This window comes from Excalfactoria chinensis, chromosome 26 (genome assembly GCF_039878825.1).
Source record: "Excalfactoria chinensis isolate bCotChi1 chromosome 26, bCotChi1.hap2, whole genome shotgun sequence".
Taxonomy (NCBI): Eukaryota; Metazoa; Chordata; class Aves; order Galliformes; family Phasianidae; genus Excalfactoria; species Excalfactoria chinensis.
In genome coordinates, this window is record NC_092850.1 from 1,144,023 (window position 1) to 1,163,340 (window position 19,318).

Sequence of the window (19,318 nt, forward strand, 5' to 3'; positions counted from 1 at the left end):
GGGTCCCGATCATGGGGAGCGCAATGGAGGGGCCGTGGGTGCCGCCCGAACCCCGCCGAGGATGGAGGGCAGGGGCAGGAGGGGCAGGAGGGGTGCCGGAGGCTTTGCTCCCAACACATCGCGCAGCCCTGAGGGTGCCAACGGCAATCCCCCCCTAGATATGCCCCCATATCTGCCCCCACTGTCAGCTCCTCCATTTCCCGGTGACGGTTGCATTGGGTAAACCCTGGCAAACTGACACAGGAAGCCCAGGACAAGTTGCAAGCCACGGTGGGATTAAGAAATCTGCCCCAGCTCTGCAGCAGGAGCACCCCGGTTCTCCGACCCCCATCCCTTCAAGCCTGTACCCGTGGGGATGCAGAGCAGGGGCAGCAGCTGGTCGGGATGAAAGGCAGCACAGCACACAGCACCAGGCCACCGTCAGCCCTGGGGACATCCTGGGAGGTGTCCCTGGGCCATGGCGGGGCTCTGTTCTCACTTGTACCCTCTGTGCCATGGGGGATTTCATCCCAATTAGCTCAAGGCATGAGAGCAGCCAGGCATGGGCTGGGAAGCTGCTCTGCTTTCTCCCTTCCTTCCTTCATCCACTCTCTTCCCAGCAAGCAGCCTCTCCTCCGCTCCAGGGAAAGCTGCTGGGCAGTGCCACAGGCCATAGGCTGCCCCCACAGCTCTGTGACAGCAAAACCGAACCCTCCATCACCCCTTAGCATTGCATATCTCCATCCAAAACGATTGCACAAGGCGGCAATACTGAGAGGAGGAAGCAGAGGGGTATCTCTGTGCCCACAGCACCGCCCTGCAAGGTTATTTAACCCCCCCCCCCATCCTCAGGTGGCCCCACAGAAGGTGGTGGTGGCCCGAGCTGCACCAGAATGCTCACTGCTCTGCTCATCCTCAGCCTGGGGAGCTCTGCGCTGGGTCCAGCAGGTGATGGGAAGGTTGTGGCTGGGAGGGCTGGGAGCAGCGCTGGGAACTTTGCACCCGTGGGCAAATGCTGGGTGTGTAAATGCAGGTTGTTGTCTGCCTGCACCCAACAGGTGCTCACAGCACTTGGGTCATCGGGGGAAAGGCAGCGGTGCCGCATTCACGGCCATTCATCGCCTCCATCCAGATGGACGGGCAGCACTTCTGTGGGGGCTTCCTGGTGTGGCCCAGGTGGGTGATGACAGCCGCCCACTGCCCCGTTCCCAGGTGAGTGGTTTCCCCCCGGTCCCATTCACACGGATACCCCCACCCTGGAGCAAACCCCCTTCGGGGTCTCCCATCCCTCCTCACATCTCCCCCTTTAGGCTCAACCCCTCCGTCCGCGTGGTGCTGGGAGCGCACAGCCTGGAGCAGCCCGAGGAGTCCCAGCAGGTCTTCGGTATCGAGGAATCCATCGCTCATCCCCTCTACGACCCTCGGACGGTGGACAACGACATCCGTCTGCTCAGGGTGAGCCCCGCGCCCGGTGCCACGGGCTGGGCTGGGGACCGACACTAGGTGTCAGTGTACTCCGAAGAAGTGCTGCCCCCGGGATGGATGATGCCCGCATTCCGGGCACCTCCTGCCTCCGGAGCGCACTGGTTTCATTTGGAAGGGCCGGGACGTGGGATCACGCTGGGAGCTCAACGGGGCAGTGGGAACCGGGCTAGGGGCCCAGGAGCAGCGGGGAGGGGCTCTGCCTTGGGGTCTGTGTGGAAGAGGAAGGGAGCCGTGCCCCCCCTCCATGCCCAGCTAAACGACACGGCCAAGCTGAACGCATTTGTGAAGCGCATCCGCCTGCCCCGGCCACGTATCGACCTGAAGCCTGGAACCCTCTGCTCCGTGCTGGGTTGGGGGGACATCTCCAACTACGGCGAGAGACCCATCCAGCTGATGGAGGTCAACACCACCATCGTCAAGAGGAGCCTGTGTCGGACCCTATGGAAGGGCCGTGTCTCAGGCAACATGCTGTGCGGGGCCAGCCGCAATGCCACGCTGCAAGGAGTCTGTGCGGTGAGTGCCACGCACCCATCCCAGCCCTCCCAGCCTCCCTGGCCCATAGGGTTGTTATTAATCCATTCTCCATCACAGGGTGATTCTGGGGGACCCCTGGTCCTCAAGGGGAAGGTTTACGGTGTCGTCTCGTTCTCTGGGGAGAGATGTGGGGACCGTCGGTACCCCGACATTTACACCAGGATCTCCAACTACGTCGAGTGGGTGCACCACGTTGTGCTCAGCCACCGCCAGCCCCATGGGCAGGGGAAGCACAAACCGGGCCCAGGGGAGGTGGGGAAGGACCAGGGAGCAGTAGGGTGGGGAAGGTCAGGCCTCTCACATCCCCCTCCAGCCCCAAGGGGTTTGATGTTCAATGGGAACTGACACCAGGGCTCATCACTCCTGACTCAGTTTCCCTGCGTGCTCCAAGGCAATGGAGGGGGCTGATGGTAGTGAGGAGCCCGGCATCCCCCTGGCTGCACAGAGAACTCCAGTGCCACACTTCCCCCCCTTGCTGCATCACCACTTTCCTCCCTAAATAAAACCTCATTCCCAGACCTCTGTCTGTTTGCCCTCTCTCTTCCTGTCTCACTCCCACCTCCTATGGGGCCCCAGCTCAGCTCTGGGGTAGGAGAAAACCCTACAGACGCTCCCCCCCTCTCCACCCCAGCACAAACTCACCCTGATCCTGCCACAGGAGCCCTGCAGGGAGAGAACAAGGGACAGACCAAGGGACAGCCTCACCTACTCACAACCTCATGGTTTGTACAGCAGGGAGCCCAGTGGTGGCCTTGGGGATACCTGGGATGTCCAGCAGAGGATGGATGCTGCCAGGCTGCCAGAGCCAGGGGAACCTCAGATCTCTATGGGTCCCATGGGAGGATGATGCCAGAGCAGGGCTGCCAGCCCCGGGGTGTTCCTAATGCTGATGTGTTTGTCCCAGCTCACCCCAGACCACCCAAACACTTGGGGAAGGAGACGTCTGACTCCCAGAGCTGTTCTGGAAGGTGAAATCATTTGCTCGCTGCCATTGCTAATGTCATTGCTGCAGCCCATTCCTGCTGCATGGCATGGGTCAGCACCAGAGCCACGAGGTCGGTACTGTGGGGCTGTGAGATGCAGCCACCCCAACTCCTGCAGACCTGCATGGCACCAAGAGCCCCACGGAGCCCCACGGCTGCTCCCCAACACCCATCCCACAGGCAGGGGCACCCTGCAGCCATTCTGTTCCCCCATCTCTACATACAAGGACACAGCTGGGGCCACAGCAGCACCACCCTGGGAGCCACCAAAGCCACTCTGCAGGCTGCAGCCCAGCTCCTGCGCCTCCGCTTTGCACATCAGGACTCAATTAATGGCAGGAATTGTTTTGTGAAATACCAAACCCTTACGGCACACACTGATATTAGGAACACATTTGATTTGCATTGCTCTTTGCCTCTCTCTCTCTTTCTCTCTCTCTCTCCCTTTTCCTTTCTCGCTGCTGCTGCTCACAGACTTGGCTGGGTTGGAAAAACCATGACACAAAGCTGAAACAGATGTGGTTGGTGGCCCAGGAAGGTGCAGCCATGGAGCAGGGGCTGAGCTGAGGCTTCACCTGCTACTCCACCAAGCCAAGGCTGACCCAGCGGGGCCAGCACTGAGGTTATAAACCCAATTCATCACAGGTCTCTCCAGCCAGCTTCCATTGCAGGTAACAGAGAGGAAAGTGCTCCTCCATTGCAGGGCTGCAGCAGCCTCCAGGGCAGTGGAGCAATGCAACAAAAGCAGAAGCTTTTATTCGTTTTCTTTAATCATAATCCAAATTGTAACACAGTCATAAAATGCTCCTAAATGATAAGGAATAGGAAATGTATACGTTCCTATAACGCCTGCCTCAGCAACCAGAACACAAACCATACAAAAATAGAAAATAGGGTATTTATATATATATATATATATATATTACGTATACGGCATTCATATAAAGGCGAGGTGTCAAGAGATGAGATGGTTCGTACACGGATCACAACGCACACACAACAATAAGAGAGAGAGAGGAAGTTAAAATAAATACAGAGGGTGTTGAGAGGGATGGGGGATGCGGGGCTGGGTGTCCCAGCAGCCCCCTGCCTTCCATATGGGTTTGGCCATGGATGGATAAAAGACAAGCAGCAGCGATGCTGGGAATAGGGACTGGAGCACCACAGGGCAGCTCCAGCTTTGCTTCCAGAAGGGTTGGAAGCTGGGTCTTGGTGGGCAGGGGAGAACCTCAATGCGATCAGTTGCTATAAAAACCTCAGGAGAAAAAAAAAAACCACAAACGACATAGAAAAATAGAGATCTATCCATCTCAAACGTGGCGCTGCTCCGCGCTCCGTTCCGTGCTGCTGGCAGCTGGGGCTGAACCCCTCCGGGGAAAGATAAAGAGCAGATTCCTACTCGACCCCGAGGTCCTGGCCAGAAACGTCAGCAGAGTACCAAGAATTCAATCCAAAAATAAATAGCCCCGGGGCGGCCGTCCAAGGACACGTTATGGGGTGGGGGGGTGAGGGGGGGTGTGCGGCAGTGCAGGCGCTCCCCTGATGCCCTGGGCACGGAGCAGTGCAGGGGATGTGAGCAGGCACGGCCAGGAGCCGTCCCTCTGCATCTGCGTAGCATACAGATATAAATAAGGACCTTCTTTAATAAATATCAGGTATATGGTTTGTACAGTATACACATATAATGCCCCTGTCTGCCGGCCGCAGCCTCGCGGCGGAGGAAGGATTCACACGTAGTTCTCCTCCGCGTTGTCCGTCTCCAGGGAGAACCTGGCTGAGGCTGGGAAGATAAGGGGAGAAAAGGGGAAAAGGAGTGAGTGGGTATAAAGAGGGTACGGCCCTACAGAGCCCCATTGATGGCCATATTGCCTGACCCTTCTCTTACCCGAGCAGCTCCCGTAGTGCCGCACGCCGATGGAGCGCCCCAGGTGGCACGTGGCCCTGCGCAGGTGGCACGCTGATGGGTAGGTGATGTTGTTGTTGCCACAAAGAGCGTGATCCAGGCTGGTGGGTTCAGGGCATGGAGCCGTCCGACACATCACGCAGTGAGCGCTGCCTGTCTGATCCACCACGCATGTATGGGTGCCGGGGCACACCACGCTGGAGCAGGATTCTGAGGGGAAGCACACGAGGCTGAAGCTCAGCATCTTATATAGAGCGAGTTGTGAAGTTCAGCATCCCGCTCCCATGGCCCCTGCACCCAGGAAGCAGTGAGGAAGCAGGAATCATGCATGCCATAGGGAACTGACGTCTTCACTGCAGTTCCCAAGCTGGCTTGGCCACCAACACCTGGCCAGGATGAGCGGCCCTATGCATTACAGAGGGAGCAGGGTGGGTTGGGACCCGGGGAGGGCTCTGAGCCCCATAGGAGAGCAGGGAGCTCATGCACCCCATCCTGTGGGCTCTGCACACCAGCAGCCCTGGGATACAGCAGACCCACCGTACGCCCCGGATGCTGTAAACAGCTCAAAGCCTTCCCTCCTCCACCCTCTATTTTCCTGCTGGATTGGAAGGAGACTTGGCATCTGCAGCTCCCAGCTTGCAACTCACATTTCTTGCCCCAAATTTTACTGTGCAGTCCAGAGCTTGACAGGCAAAGCATTTCAGAGAGGAGGGCTGGCGAAAATAATCATAATAATTCTGACAGTTCTTGGCAGGGCAGAGGAGGATTACTGCTCTCTTTAACAAAACAACAAAAAAAAGGGGCTCGATGTTTGGAAGTGACATTTTACGGACTGCTATTCCCCAGCTGCAGCAAAGTTTGAATCCCCCATCGTACTGATGAGCTGCTCCAGCATCACAGGCAGCTCCTTGGCCGCCCGGTTTGAGCTGCCACAAGTGCCAGCTCTGCTGCTCCACCCTGCAGTGAGGACGATGCTGGGCCAGCGAGCTCAGCCATGAGTTAACCCCAGGCAGAGAGATGCAGGTGGGGGCTGCTCTTGGACCCCCATGCAGAGCAAACCCAGCCTGCAGATCTGTTCCCATGGGAGGGGAGCTCTGTTTGCACAGCACAGGGCAGGATCAGCTCCCCGATGGCCAGACTGATAGAGAGTGTGGGGGCAGGAGAGAGGTGGGGATGGTGACCCAGCGTGCTGGCACAACATGACAGAGCAGCGCAGCTTCTCATCATCACTGCCAAGCTGTGTAATGTGTGGGGGGAGCTCATTGCTGCTCATCCCTTTCTTCCCTCCTAGACTCAGCTTGAAAGCAGCGAGAGCCACAGGGTAGGGGACCCCGGGAGCAAGGCAGGGGTATGGCAGAACCTACTTTTGCATTTGCCCTGGTACATCACTTCCAGGTCGGGGTGGTCTCTGCACTTGGCTGTCAGCAGGTCGCACTCATCACGGTAGGTGTAGCCATCCGAACCGCAGACCTGCAGCTTGCGGGGCAGACTGGAGCAGTCAGGGGCACAGGCACATTGGGGCCTCCCGTGCTTCATCTTGCACACCTTGTCGGGGCCGCACACCACCCCTTCACAGCTCTCTGTGGACAGAGGGGAGCACAACATCACAGCTCGTAGCAGCACCCACAAAGCATTACCTGGAGCTGCCCCTGGGCCCCTGCAGCACGAAGCGGCTCTCGCAGCAGCATCTGGATCTGCTCAGAGCTGCAGAGGAGCAGGTCGTTGGCTGCAGCACAGAGCCATCATCCAACACTTAACCCAGCCAGAGAGCTGGCCCTCAGATCAGCACCAGCTAATTCATTTCTACGGATTTATTTTTTTGGAAGGAAACATTTCTTTTTCTTATGCAATGGAAAAAATTCTATCTCTGTAAAGGCCCCAGATCCTCCAGAAGGAACTGGGCTTTGCAAGTTGTCTGGGCAATCAAGAGCTCTGCTTTAATCAGACAATACCCAGCCCTGTTTTGCTCCAGGCCTCCGTGACTTGAACACAAGAGCAGGTCACAGCAAAGAGCGGCAGATCTCCCCCCCTTACCCCCCATCCCATCCGCTTCCCAGAGAGACAGATGGACACATTGTCCCCTGGGTGCCTCCCTGCAAGGACAGCACTGGGCTCAAAGGGACCCTGCAGCCACCTCATCCCTGGGGGCAAAGGACAGGGAGGAGACAGCCTGCAAGGGGAGGGGGGGGGAAGGGTCAGGGCTGGGAGCCCCTCATCTCTGCCTCCAAATGGCCACAGATGCCACCTGGGGAGAAGGGAACCACCAGGACCCAGCTCCATCACACCCAGCAGGAGGGAAGAGAGCCCTCCCCAGCCCCAGCTTCACCCCAGAGCAGGAGGGATTCCTGCAGACAGGGTGTGTGCTGGGAAGATGTCAGCAGGGAGATAAAGATGGGGGATTTCCCTGCAGCAACCGGGTCACTTCGGGAGACAGCGAGGGGAGGAGGGGGAAGGGGAAATCCCCTGTCTGCTTGGCCAAGGTTCCCAAGAGAAATTCCCCGGTGGGAGACGGGCAGTTTCCTGCTTTGCTTTGTGATTTCCATAGCTGGGACCTGCTCTGAACAGCTCTGAGGGGAGCACAGCGCGGCTGGCGCACACCTAAGTGGGGTCCATCCATCCCACTGCAGCAGCATCCACCCATGATGACCCCAAACCTGGCACCAAGGGGGGGGGGGGTGGACAGCCAGGAATCTCACCTCCCAGCAGAGCCACAGAGCAGCCCCCAGCGCCCAGCTATGGTTCTCCTGGAGCAACCCCCCAGCAGCCAGCCCTCAGCTTAGGGAGCCCACCCAGCTCCATCTGGACCAGCAGAGCTTTCCCATTTACCCCATGGCCACTTTGTTTTGAGGTCCCACTTCCATAGCCTGGGCAACCACAGTGCCCCTCTATGGGCTGCCCTGCACACCCCCATCCCTGTTGAGCACCTGCCACGTGTCTCATGGGGTGTAGAATCCAACCCCAAGCACTGGGGCTGCATGGGGCTGCAGTGGGACCTTGGAAGCATTGGAAGGAGTTGTTTTCTTAAGAGCATTTCTCCCCACCCCTCTTTAAGCAAATAACTCAGTGACCTTCCAAGGACCTGCTCCTGATTCCTGTGGTCAGCAGGTCCTCAGTGGGTTCTCACACAACCACGCAAGTGCTGAGAGGGGATCCGTGCCTGTGGCATGTGCCAAAACATCTGGAAGGCCTGGAACTCACAGCTGGAGGGTTTCCATTTTTGGAACTGTCTGTTATGTAAAACCATCTCACACATACGCGCTTGGCTTCGTCGGGAGGAGGAAGGGGGAGCAAAGGGGAAGAAAGGCATCTTCCCGTGAATACAAAGTCTATCAATAATAGAATGGCATCGGGAACTGCTGCGTGGTTCAGTGCCACCCCCAGCACGGAGCTCAGCCCCAAAGTATTGCCTCCATCCCACAGCCTCACACTCACCTTTGCATGGATGGCAGGTCACCAGCCCCAGGAAGCCCAGCAGGCTGATCTTGTTGCCTGGGTAGGTGTAATTAGACCAGGCCACGTCCACGTTGCCGTTGGCGCAGCACTCTTCCCATGTCACTCCTGTCTTCAGGATCATGGTGCACTTGGCCTCCTTCCCCTGCTGCAGCCAGCAGATCCCACCTGCAGGGCAGAGGGCAGAGGATGGGGTGGCACTGTGTGATGCCTGGCAGCAAGCAGGCAGCATCTCCTCACATCCCCACGCACCTCCCAGCACCCCCCTGCCCAGCTCACAGTGCACCACCAGCCCCACGGAGGGACCATCCCTGCAGCACGCAGCCCCACACACTCTGCCTTTGTGAACAGGGCACTTGACACAGCCCTTGGGACACAGCCAGCCCAGCGGCATCCGATCCCACTGAGTCAAAAGCCTGTTTGTTCCTTAACCTCATGAGCAAATCATTTATACTATTTTTTTGCTTTTTTCTTTTTTTTTTTTTTTCTTCCCCTTTTTTTTTTTTTGTGAGTGATTCCTTTGCAATTTCCGCCTCTGCAAAGCAGCCTCTTCTGACGCTTATTTGGGTTTATGTTCTCATTAGTTGCGTTTGAGGTCTGTTAAACGGCTAAAGATGTGCTTGGGGTTGGGGGAAGGGCCGGATCCCTCTGCCAGACACCAGCACGGAGCTGGAGCTGCTCTCCTCCAAAGCAAAGGCTCATCCATGGGGACATCAGCACCCCCCACCACAGCTCCCCCCAGCCCCATTTTGCTTTGGAATTCCACAAGGGAATGCTGCTGTGGAGGTGGCAGCTCCATGCAAGGACCTGAACCTATTAACGTGGCTATGGATGGAACAAAGCCCACTGGCCCTGTGGGCATCCAGCAGCTCACATCTGGGCACCTTGGAGCACAGCACGGTGCCAACGTGGCCCTGCACCCTCTGGGTATTTATCCAATGGTTCTTTGAAGCCCATTTGTCCTCCATGATACCCATCCTGCCATCCCAATTCCCCTTACATTACCCAGCTCTCCAGAAGCAGCCACGCACCCAAAGCACCCAGGGCTGCAGCAATGCCAGCACTGTTGGATGCTGGGTGCTGGCACATGGAGCCGTGTTTGCTGCTATGGGGCACTTGCACTGACATCCTTTGAGTCTTAGCACCAGCTTGAGGACCCTGTATAAAGCTTGCTGGCTTTTTGCTCCTTCTGGACTGTAAGAGAAGCTCCATTAGCAGCCTGAACACTGCAAATGGGTGCTGCTGTAGGGGAAGCTGGAGGCCAGGAGGCAGAGCAGAATGCAGCCCCAGGTCAGGTTCACTCTATTGCTGGGTCTGCTCCCACTGCCAACAGTGGGTGCACTCATGCCAAGAGCACCTGCCCACATGCACGCTGCAAGCCTAGAGCTTCCCAGTCCCAAAGCTCCCCATGGTTTTTCTATGGCCCATGGGTGCCTGATGCCCACAGGGAGAGGCCTCCAGGGAAGAGCCATCAGGGAGCCTGGAGCTGCATTAAAACAGCCCAGGAAATTGTCATCATGCGATGCATGTTGTGCCAGGAAAGTGAGAGCGTGGAAGCAAAGCCAGACCTTGCCTTGTTCTATAGTCCCCAGTGAGACTCAAAAGCCTCCTGGTGCCTGCAGAACCCAGGAGATAAGTGTGTAAGTCTGAGAGCATCCCAGCAGGGATCTTTGGTTACTCCAAAATAGCTTCATTTGCAGGATCATTGCCACCAGAAAGTGAGCTGGCTGCTCGCGTGTCTTTAAGCAAAACCAACAACATATCGAAACGCGAAGCCTCCCTTGGATGCCATGCATGGGAACCTCCTGCCTTCACCCCAGCACTGTGGTTCCAGCGTTCCCTTATTGCATGGCAGCCTCACTGTGCCCCAGCAGCAGTGGGCAGGAGGGCTTTGGACTGTGCTGTGAGCACACCTGGCAGCACACAGCTATGCAGCAGTGGATGGGACAGCACTTGGCAGTCCAGTGCTCACATGGAACCGCAGGGAGGCTGAGCAAGAGGTCAGCTGTGACACATGGATGCAGGAGCTGCTTTCATACCTCCACGGGGCTGAGTCCCACTGACACAGGAGCAGCAACCCTGCAGCTCCCACCTTCTGCTCCATCTCCACGCATGTACCCACATATTCAAAGCAGCAGACCATGGGCAGGGAAGGGGGACATGGCTCAGGCTGTGTGGGGGCTCCCCATGCACCCCATCCTCTGGGTTTCCCTGTCTGTATCACTTGCCATGCTCTCACCTGCAGCAGCCTATAGGACACGGGCTCAAGCCAGAGGCTGCACACAGAGCTCACACCTGGGGCTTCTCAGTGTTTGAATGGAACCTTGTGAAGCAGAGAGAGGAAATCCCACAGTCTGGGGTAATGCTGCCCGTGATTCTGAAGGCTGCACCACCTCCTAAGAGCCCCTCTGCCCTCTGGGGCACCTCAATGCAGTGCTGTCCTGGAAGTGCTGCTCCCTGCCCATGTTGGCAGTGAGTGATGGAGACAAACGTGATCGTATGGAGGGGAAGATGGAAACTCCAGCAGTGCTGCAGAAGCGGTGCTGGCAGGCAGCAACCTCAGCTGAGCACAGAGAGGCTGAGAAGGGCTGGGAAAGGTGACTGGAGCCCAGGGGTCCCAACCAACCCAGACATGGACATGGCCACCAAGTTGCCTGGATGCCAACAAGTGCCCGTACAAGCTGCCAGCACAGTCATCTGAACAGGGAGGGGTTGGAGCTGGAAACTCCACACCCAAGCCATGAACTGGCCGTGGCTCCCAGTCCTTCCCAACCTAGCGGAGTGGTTTGCACAGCACTGGAGCTCGATGGACCATGAGCAGCAAAACCCTCTGTGGGACTCTCTGCAGGATGGGCAGTTCCAATGGCTGCATTCACCTCCAGCCCCGTGCTGGAGCCGTGGCACTGCCCTGGTACGGCTGTGACAGCAGGGTCACACTGCCCAGCCGGGCACTCACTGCCCACCGTTGTGCCCCACAACCGATGCTGACAGAGGCCAATAGGATGGAGAGGGTCCAGGAGCCTCCGGAACCGGCAGCAGAGCCCCGTTCCCGGTTCAGGTTCAACACCAGCCCTCAGCCAGCACCCGAGGGCTCGGGACGGATGGGACCAAAGCGGAGGACAACCCGGTAACGGAGCCGGGACTCGGGGCCGCCCCTGCCCCCGCCCCAGGCACCTGCCGGTAGGACGGGACGGGGCGCGGCGCATCAGCTCCCGTCGGGCACGGCTGCCCCCGTTCCTCCCGGCCCGAGCGCTCTTACCGTGAGCGGCGTCGCCGCCGGCGAGGCTGCAGAGGACGAACAGGCAAAGCGCCAGCCGGAGCGGCATGGCCGGGCCGGGCCGGGCCGGGCGGCGGCGGGACGGGACTCAACCGGGACGCTCCGGGACCTGTTGGCTGTGAGGCGGCAGCGGGGGCCGGCGGCGTTATAAAGCGGCGGGGCGGTGTGAATCACCGGGCGGGGCGGCGGGCGGGACGGGGGGGAGACGGGGCGGCGGGGAGGGAGCGGGGAAAGGGGGGGAGCGGGGAGCACGGGGTGAGGGGTGATGGCGTGGGGGGAACGAGTCCGTGTGTCCCCGTGTCCCCGTGTCTGTGTGTCCGCAGCTGGATCGCCCCGGCTGGCGATGCAGAGGGGGCAGTGGCACAGCCGGCTTTTGGGGCACCCCTGGGCATGGGGGGCCGAGGAACGTACAAAGGGTTGGGGCAGGAGGAGCGAGTTTTGCATGGGGAGACCTGGATGAATTGGTTGCTGCTGGGGTTGGTGCTACACCTGCCTGACCCTGTACCCCTGCGGCCAGAGTGAGCCCCCCGACCCCATCTGAACCCTCAGAACCCTGCTGGGTCTGTGCCGTGTGGTTCCTTTCAGCTTTGCTTCCCAAGCAGCTGTGCAGCTCCACAGCCCGGCATCACCCACGCTGTGCCGTTAGGGAAACTGAGGCATTGTCACGTCCCACTTCCTCTGGCAGCAGCAGCCCTTGTCAGAGCAAGCCCTGCACAATGAGGGGGAAAAGGAGAAGGTCTGGGGGGGATGTACCCCCCACAACACACGCTGTCACTGAGAGAGGGGGTCCTGCCCAACGTCATATGGTCTCCTGCCCAGTGCCATCATGCCAACACTGCACACTGTGTATTGGGGTGCAGCCAGAATCCTCAACCATCATCCCAGAGCAGAGAGCCAGGCCACATGGTCCCCTCCTGCCTCACTCCTCCTTGCTGCTGCTCCAGGGGCCTTTTCCAGCCCATGAACCTCCCTGTCCCTCCACACTGTGCAGCTGAGGGGAACACGTTACCCTTTGCACTGGCCTCAGCTGAGGTCATGTTTTCAGCAGATCTGGCCTGGCTCTTTCAGGAGAAGGGGCCCCATATGGATGGCCCTGGGGAGCACGCACCACCCCTCTGCTCCAGCAGCAGCCGCCTCGCTCCGAGCTGGATGCCAGCACAGCATGAGAAGATCACTCTGGTGCAGGATCTGCCTGCGTGCAGTTTGGGTCCAGCAAGACACAGTGACCACATGGCTGGGAAGGGGTGTGATGCCAGCAGAACCACAGGCAGGGTGACTGTGTCTGCTGCCACTGCCACATCCCTCCCTGCCAGCCAATGGGAACGGGGAGATGCTGGCTCTCCACTGAGGTCAATCTCCCCTCTCTTCTCCCTCTGCAACCCAAGGGAGTGCAGAATTGGGTTTGGCTTTGGTGTAAGTTGTAGAGCATCGCTGAAGGAGACCCTTGGGGCCTGAAGTGCCACATTGTCTGTGAGCAGAGTGTGTGCTGTAGGGCACGGCAAGGCGCCTGCTGTCCCACAGGAGGATGGAGGGGCCTGGTAGCAAGGGAAGCACAGGTCTGCAGCGTGGTGCTGGCCTCAGGCTGAGCAGCTGTCCCTGCCTTGATCCTATCTCTGTGCTCCCAGCTGCATGTGCCATCCGCTGCAAGCAATTGCCCATGTAAGGACAGAGGGCTGGGGAGCCAAATCCCTGAGCTGGACTCGATAAGAGAGCAGGCAGTGATGCACTTGCTCACATGTTCATGGATGTCAGAGGAGCTTCACAGAGGCCAAGAAGGGATTTTCCCTGGCCGAAAGCAGCATTGCACAACCGGCGTGTCTGGCAGGGATGGGGTCGTACCTCTCTCCAAGCCACCACATCTGGATGGAGCAGCCCAGCTGGTCTCTGCATTCTGGCTGTGGACAGAAGGAGCTAGAGGCCAGGAGGGGAGCAAATCAGGCCCCTTTTTCCTTCACTGAGTGGCAAAGGGAAGCACTGTGCTGACGGCTCAGGATCACCCCATGCTTTGCTCTCCAGGAAGCACCGCTGTTTGTGAGGAGATGGGCTTGGGGAGGGGGACGGGGCTGGTTTTCAAGCAGCACTGGGAGCAGAACCCATCTGAGCTGCAAGCTGGGGGGGGACCCACTGCATCCCCTGCTGCACCCACCAATGGGGCAGGTGGCAGTTGCGAGCCAGCAGGATGGCAAAGGGAGAGAAAGGAAGACTGGGAAACATGGGAGAAAGCTGCCCTGCTGCAGCACTGGGGCAGGTTTAGGGCCTTGCTGCTCTCCTGGAGCTCAGCTCCTTGCAGATCGGGAGCCAAAGCCATCGGCCCACACGTGGGGCTCGGGGGTGGCAGGCAGAGCTGGGACAAAGGAGCTCTTTGCAGCCACAGTGAATGGCAGCCTTGCATCTGACCTTTTCTGTCTGGGTGCTGGTATTGTTCTGGGTCAGGAGGTTCCCGTTACGCTTTGGTCTGCAGCAAGATTTCAGGCTGAGGTTCAAGACGCAGCTGTGGCTCTGTTCTCTTGAACTGCTCGGATCCTTTAAAGGAGGGAATCTCGCCTCTCTCATCAGTTCAGGCTAATTAAACTCTGCTAAACCGATTAGAGCTGCAATTTACAAGCAGACAGTCAGTTGAGAAGTGTTTCTCCCAGAGCCCAGGGTCAGGGCACACAGGTTTCATATTGACCCTGTGGGTGTAGCTGAGAGGTTTTGGACAAACCCAGCAAAGTTCCAGATGCTGATTCCCCCCATGAAGAATAGCAGGAGGCCCCAGCAGCCCACTACCCTCCCTGCAGTAGTTCAGCAGCATTTGTACAAGCAGCATCACCCATGTGTACCCCCAGGATGGGGTTGTTGGGGTGCTGGGGCTGGCTGGCTGAGTTGTTGGGTGCTGCCCCAGGGGGCTGGATTTTCTCTGTCGTGCCTGCATAGCTCCAGCCAAGCAAACCAGGGAGTTATGTATTGCTCACAGCTGCATCACCGGCGCTGGGGAGAGAGCTGAATGCTCTGTGCTTCCATGCCTGGTTGGGCACACTCCACCCCCAGCTCTGACACGCAGCTTCGCCCTTTGCCTGGGGCAGCAGCGTCACTTCTCCGAGCCTCAGTTTCCCCATCTGCTGCTGCAAGATAATGCTCCTCTGCTTGATCCTGCACTATCTCACAGGAAGGTTGCATTAGCAGTTAGCTAATGGCTACGGAGAGCTTTGAAGATGAAAAGCCGTGAACAAATGCCAAGAAGTGCTGAGCTGGATGCTCCTCACCTCAGGAATCGTTTCATGTTACCGGGACACTTCCACTTCTGCAAAATGAGAGGGAAGGGTGGAAGCCTGAGTGCGGGGAGGGGCGCGGGGTGCCCATTTTCCCAAGACCTGCCCCTGCAGATCTGATCAGCGCTCGTGTTCTCATCACCTGCAGATCCTCCTGCCAGCCTGATGTGCTGCTCCCAGCTCTGCTCCCTGCTGCAGCATCCTTGGGTGTGCTGCACAGAGCCTTGCGTGCTGCTCCCACACTGCTGCCGAGCACCTCACCACCCAGCCTCATCTCGCAGCCCCCCAGCCCGCCTTGCTTCTCTTTGCCACCTCTCATGCCGGTCTTTGGTGTGTCATAAAAGCACTCCTATCGCAGGCAATTTGATTTAATTATTCGGGGAAGAATTCACAAGGCACTGTGTCAAACGTTTAATTAAAACCTCGATCTGTGCTGCTGCCTGCACCCCGCGGTGCGCTTTGGCAGCGATGCTCTCGGCACGCTCTCTGGCTGCAGTTGGATGTGAGCTGTCTGCTCCAGCTTTGTAACCCCAGGAGTTCTGCCCTGGCTGGGAATGCCCAGGGAGGGACCCATTTTGCTTTCTCATTGTGCCTAGTGTTGCACCAAAGCACAGCAGAGCTGCTGGGAACATCTTGCAGGGCAGCACCCACAGCTCTGCACCCACAGTTCTGCTCTGTGCTGCTCCGGTGCTCTTCACAGCTTTGTCCTGATGCTTCTTTCCTTCCAGCAGGGGAAGAAAAGGAGCAGGGTTGGAAATGGATTGGCTTTAGGGTGTCTTCCAGCACCAGCTATTCTCTGATTCTGTGGGAGGTAGAAGAGGGAGCATGGGGGGAGCAGGCAGAGGGGAGGCAGTAGGGGCGTCCCGGGGCCCCGCGCAGCCAACGAGAAGGGGCTGTGTGTGATGGAGTACATCTCCCTCTGAGTGAAAGAACAGATGTCTCTTGTCTGTGGCCTGCAGTTGGCTCTGGTTTTCATCTCTCCTGTCTATGCACACGCAGATTTATAGCTGCCTTAATTAGTTCCTTACAAAACAATCTTGTTGCCCGCATGTCTGTCTGAGCCCCAGGAGGTGCAGCGGGCAGGAGGCCGGGACAACGTGGGGTGGCACAGCCGTTCAGCAGCCCCGACTGCCTGCATGAGCTCAGGTCACCTGCTGGGGCCAGGGGATGCTCCTGATAGAGCCCCATAGGCACAAAGGGCTTCACCTCCTGCTACATGCAGGGGATGCCTCTGCGATGAAACAGGGCAGGCGAACACTCAGCATGCACAAAGCCACCTGAGCACATGTGCAGCTGTTCCCTTGCACGTTTTGCTCTCTCCACACTTTGACCTGCACAGCCTGGCCATGCACAAGGTCCCCCACGCACAGAGCTGCACGGTGACACACTTCTCTGAGCACCTTTCACGGGGCACGCCGTGTAAACAAGCAGTGACTCAGCTGCCCGTGTGGTTTCCCCAGTGGAAATGCTTCGTCCGCCGCTGTGGAAAGAGCAAAGATTGCCTGCAGGGAAGAGCCAACAGCTCCATAAAACGTCATGGAGCCGTGCGGGTCTGAATGGGGTGCAGGGGAGGTGGATGGGGTGAATGCTTCCCAGCCTGAACTGGGAGGTGTGGATGCACCGTGGGCAGCTGAGGGCAGAGCCACTGTAGGTCCCACACCTCCCACGGAGCCCCATCTACCCCACAGCTCCCTTCAGACAAGAAAACTGACTGCTTACATAGCCCAGGCTCACAGTTAGTAGGAAAAAAAACATGTTTTTCACATTAAAATTTCCCTTCAAAAAAGAACAACAAAAAAACAATGGTTTAAATTAGGCATAGGAAAAGAAAAGCAAGGAATCAAAAAGGGAGTGGGGAGGGGGGGTGGAAGGGGGGCAAAATAGTTTTAAAAAGGGAAATTTGGGGTGGAGCCCAGAATTGGAGCTTTGAGAGCTGCAGTTTAACCCCGTCCCATGGAGCTCCTGGAAGCAGGTGGGATCTTAGGGACTGTACAGCACTGAATGTGGTTGGAGGTGATGATGCTGGAGGCTGCGATGTGCAGTGAGGAGCTTCAGCCCCAGACGGGACAGGGAGGGTGAGGTGGTGGTGGTGGTGGTGGAGGGGGGGGGAGGTGAGGGATGCAAATCGTCTGATCTGTCTGTGAGAGGGAATTCAAAAGGAGGCCGATTCAAATCCGTCGTGACACGAATGGGTTGGGGCTGGCAGACGATCCCTGCGGTGGTTTGTTAACAAATCTCGCCCGCTTTCCTTTGAGTGGCCTCCAATATATTCATTAAAATAAGCAATTAGACACAATCTGGGTGGAGAGGAGCAGGGAGACCAGCTGCACCAGTTCTTCTCCCTTGGCAAGGAAGGGTGAAGGAAGGCATCGGGGTTTGGGGAGTTCTATGAGAGAGGTGCTGAGCTGCCCACAGCTGCCTGCAGGTCCCCAGACTGACACAGCCGGGTAAGGAGAGCCAGGCAGCAAGAATCACCTTCCAGCAACCACTTTGTATGAGAAGATGGGGGCCCAGAGGCTAAACCCTTATAGAAAATGACCTACCCATACATACCGTGGGGGAGGTGGGAGCACAGAGGGAAACCAAGCTTAAAGCCACCCAGGATCTGCTGGTTTGAGCTGCTTACCCTTTCCAGAAGGTCCACATCCACCCCCATTGATGCTGTGAGCAGGAGACCCTCACCCCCATATAACATCCCAACCCCCCCCCCCCAAACAACAGGAGATGGGGCAGGCAGAGAGGGAGTGCCAGGGGGGAAACACGTCTGCGCAGTGCAACGTCTGTGCAGAACAACAGCCACATGTCTGGGCTTTATCTCAGCGCAGCACATCTCGTGTCAGCAAATCCCTCAGTCACAGGGTTTTATCCACGGCCTGCAGTTTGTTAATTAGAGAAGTTCCTGCCTGCAGGGCACGCTCATGCCAAGAGACCCTGATGCTGGGGATCCTCAGCCCACTGACACCCTCAGTGCAACGAGCACAGGACCCAGCAGCACACACATGAATGCATGCACAGGCACACACACATATGCATGCACACACGTGCACACACACACAGCCCACGGCAGCCCCCCATCAGCCACTGGCACCACTGGAATTAAGTAATGTCTCAGGAGGTGAGCTCATCACCAACACCCACAGCTGGGCACTGTGAGTGGCAGCAGAGGTGGCCGCAGGCCCTGCCCAGCCCCATTGGGTACCCTGGGAACGTGGCACTGCATCTATGCCAGCTGCAGGAATGCGCCCTGCCCTGGGGCCTGCTCCCATGTGAAACCCAGCCTTCCTCTTCCTCTTCCTCCTCCTGACGGTGGCATCACACTCTTTGCCTCTCCTGCAAAGCCTACTGTCAGGCTTATGGGGTGGCTGCCAGCCTTGTGCCATATACCTCATCTCCTGAACCCTGGAGGTCTCATAGTGAGGCTGATGCACTCCCAGGTTCCTGGGAATCCAGATGTTTTGGGATCACAAGGGGACACTCATCCCTGAGGTGTAGCCCAGAGGTGCCCCCATCCCATCCCATCCCATCCATCCCATCCCACCCCATCCATACCATACCATACCATACCATACCATACCATACCATACCATACCATACCATACCATACCATACCATACCATACCATACCATACCATACCATACCATACCATACCATACCATACCATACCATACCATACCATACCATACCATCCATCCCATCCCATCCCATCCATCCCATCCCATCCCATCCCATCCCATCCCATCCCATCCCATCCCATCCCATCCCATTCACCCCATCCCATCCCATCCCATCCCATCCCATCCCATCCCATCCCATTCACCCCATCCCATCCCATCCCATCCCATCCCAACCCAACCCACCCCATCCATCCCATCCCATTCATCCCATCCCACCCCATCCCATCCCATCCCATCCCATCCCATCAATCCCACCCCATCAATCCCACCCCATCCATCCCATCCCATCCCATCCCATCCCATCCCATCCCATCCCATCCCATCCATCCCACCCCATCCCATCCATCCCATCCCATCCCATCCCATCCCACCCCATCCCATCCCATCCATCCCATCCCATCCCATCCCATCCCATCCCATCCCATCCCATCCCATCCCATCCCATCCCATCCCATCCCATCCCATCCCATCCCATCCATCCCATCCCATCCCATCCCATCCCATCCCATCCCATCCCATCCCATCCCATCCATCCCATCCCATCCCATCCCATCCAATCCATCCCATCCCATCCCATCCCATCCCATCCCATCCCATCCCATCCCATCCCATCCCATCCATCCCATCCCATCCCATCCCATCCCATCCCATCCCATCCCATCCATCCCATCCCACCCATTCCTCCCTTCATTCCCCCCCCCAGCAGCACACCCTGCTCTCCCAATGCAGACTCTGGAGGTGCCACCTCCTCCCTCGTCCCCGCACTGCAGCACCGTGAGAA

General features: G+C 58.0%; 2 protein-coding genes across 2 annotated transcripts; one reads left to right on the plus strand and one right to left on the minus strand.

Moving 5' to 3' along the window:
• The first annotated feature begins 829 nt into the window (after nucleotides 1–829).
• PRSS57 (serine protease 57) lies at nucleotides 830–2,484 on the plus strand. The gene is made up of 5 exons (XM_072357449.1): nucleotides 830–927; nucleotides 1,038–1,191; nucleotides 1,290–1,434; nucleotides 1,717–1,977; nucleotides 2,056–2,484. Exons 1-5 carry the CDS (start codon nucleotides 873–875, stop codon nucleotides 2,341–2,343), a joined length of 903 nt encoding a protein of 300 aa, XP_072213550.1. The 5' UTR covers nucleotides 830–872; the 3' UTR covers nucleotides 2,344–2,484.
• A 1,508-nt stretch (nucleotides 2,485–3,992) lies between these two features.
• Nucleotides 3,993–11,732, minus strand: FSTL3 (follistatin like 3). Its single transcript, XM_072357619.1, has 5 exons — nucleotides 11,594–11,732; nucleotides 8,317–8,502; nucleotides 6,249–6,464; nucleotides 4,867–5,094; nucleotides 3,993–4,761 (listed from the first exon to the last, which is right to left on the minus strand). The coding sequence occupies exons 1-5, from the start codon at nucleotides 11,658–11,660 to the stop codon at nucleotides 4,709–4,711; spliced, it is 750 nt and encodes a 249-aa protein (XP_072213720.1). The 5' UTR covers nucleotides 11,661–11,732; the 3' UTR covers nucleotides 3,993–4,708.
• Nucleotides 11,733–19,318: the final 7,586 nt, after the last annotated feature.

Bases quoted from the DNA above. Each gene is read 5' to 3' on its own strand.
- PRSS57 (XM_072357449.1), top strand. From the start codon at position 873: ATGCTCACTGCTCTGCTCATCCTCAGCCTGGGGAGCTCTGCGCTGGGT. The intron at 1,435-1,716 runs GTGAGCCCCGCG...CTCCATGCCCAG, and splicing joins ACGACATCCGTCTGCTCAGG to CTAAACGACACGGCCAAGCT. The intron at 1,978-2,055 runs GTGAGTGCCACG...TCTCCATCACAG, and splicing joins CGCTGCAAGGAGTCTGTGCG to GGTGATTCTGGGGGACCCCT.
- FSTL3 (XM_072357619.1), bottom strand. From the start codon at position 11,660: ATGCCGCTCCGGCTGGCGCTTTGCCTGTTCGTCCTCTGCAGCCTCGCC. The intron at 8,503-11,593 runs GTAAGAGCGCTC...TCTGCCCTGCAG, and splicing joins CGGCGGCGACGCCGCTCACG to GTGGGATCTGCTGGCTGCAG. The intron at 6,465-8,316 runs GTGAGTGTGAGG...CTCTGTCCACAG, and splicing joins GACCTGCCATCCATGCAAAG to AGAGCTGTGAAGGGGTGGTG.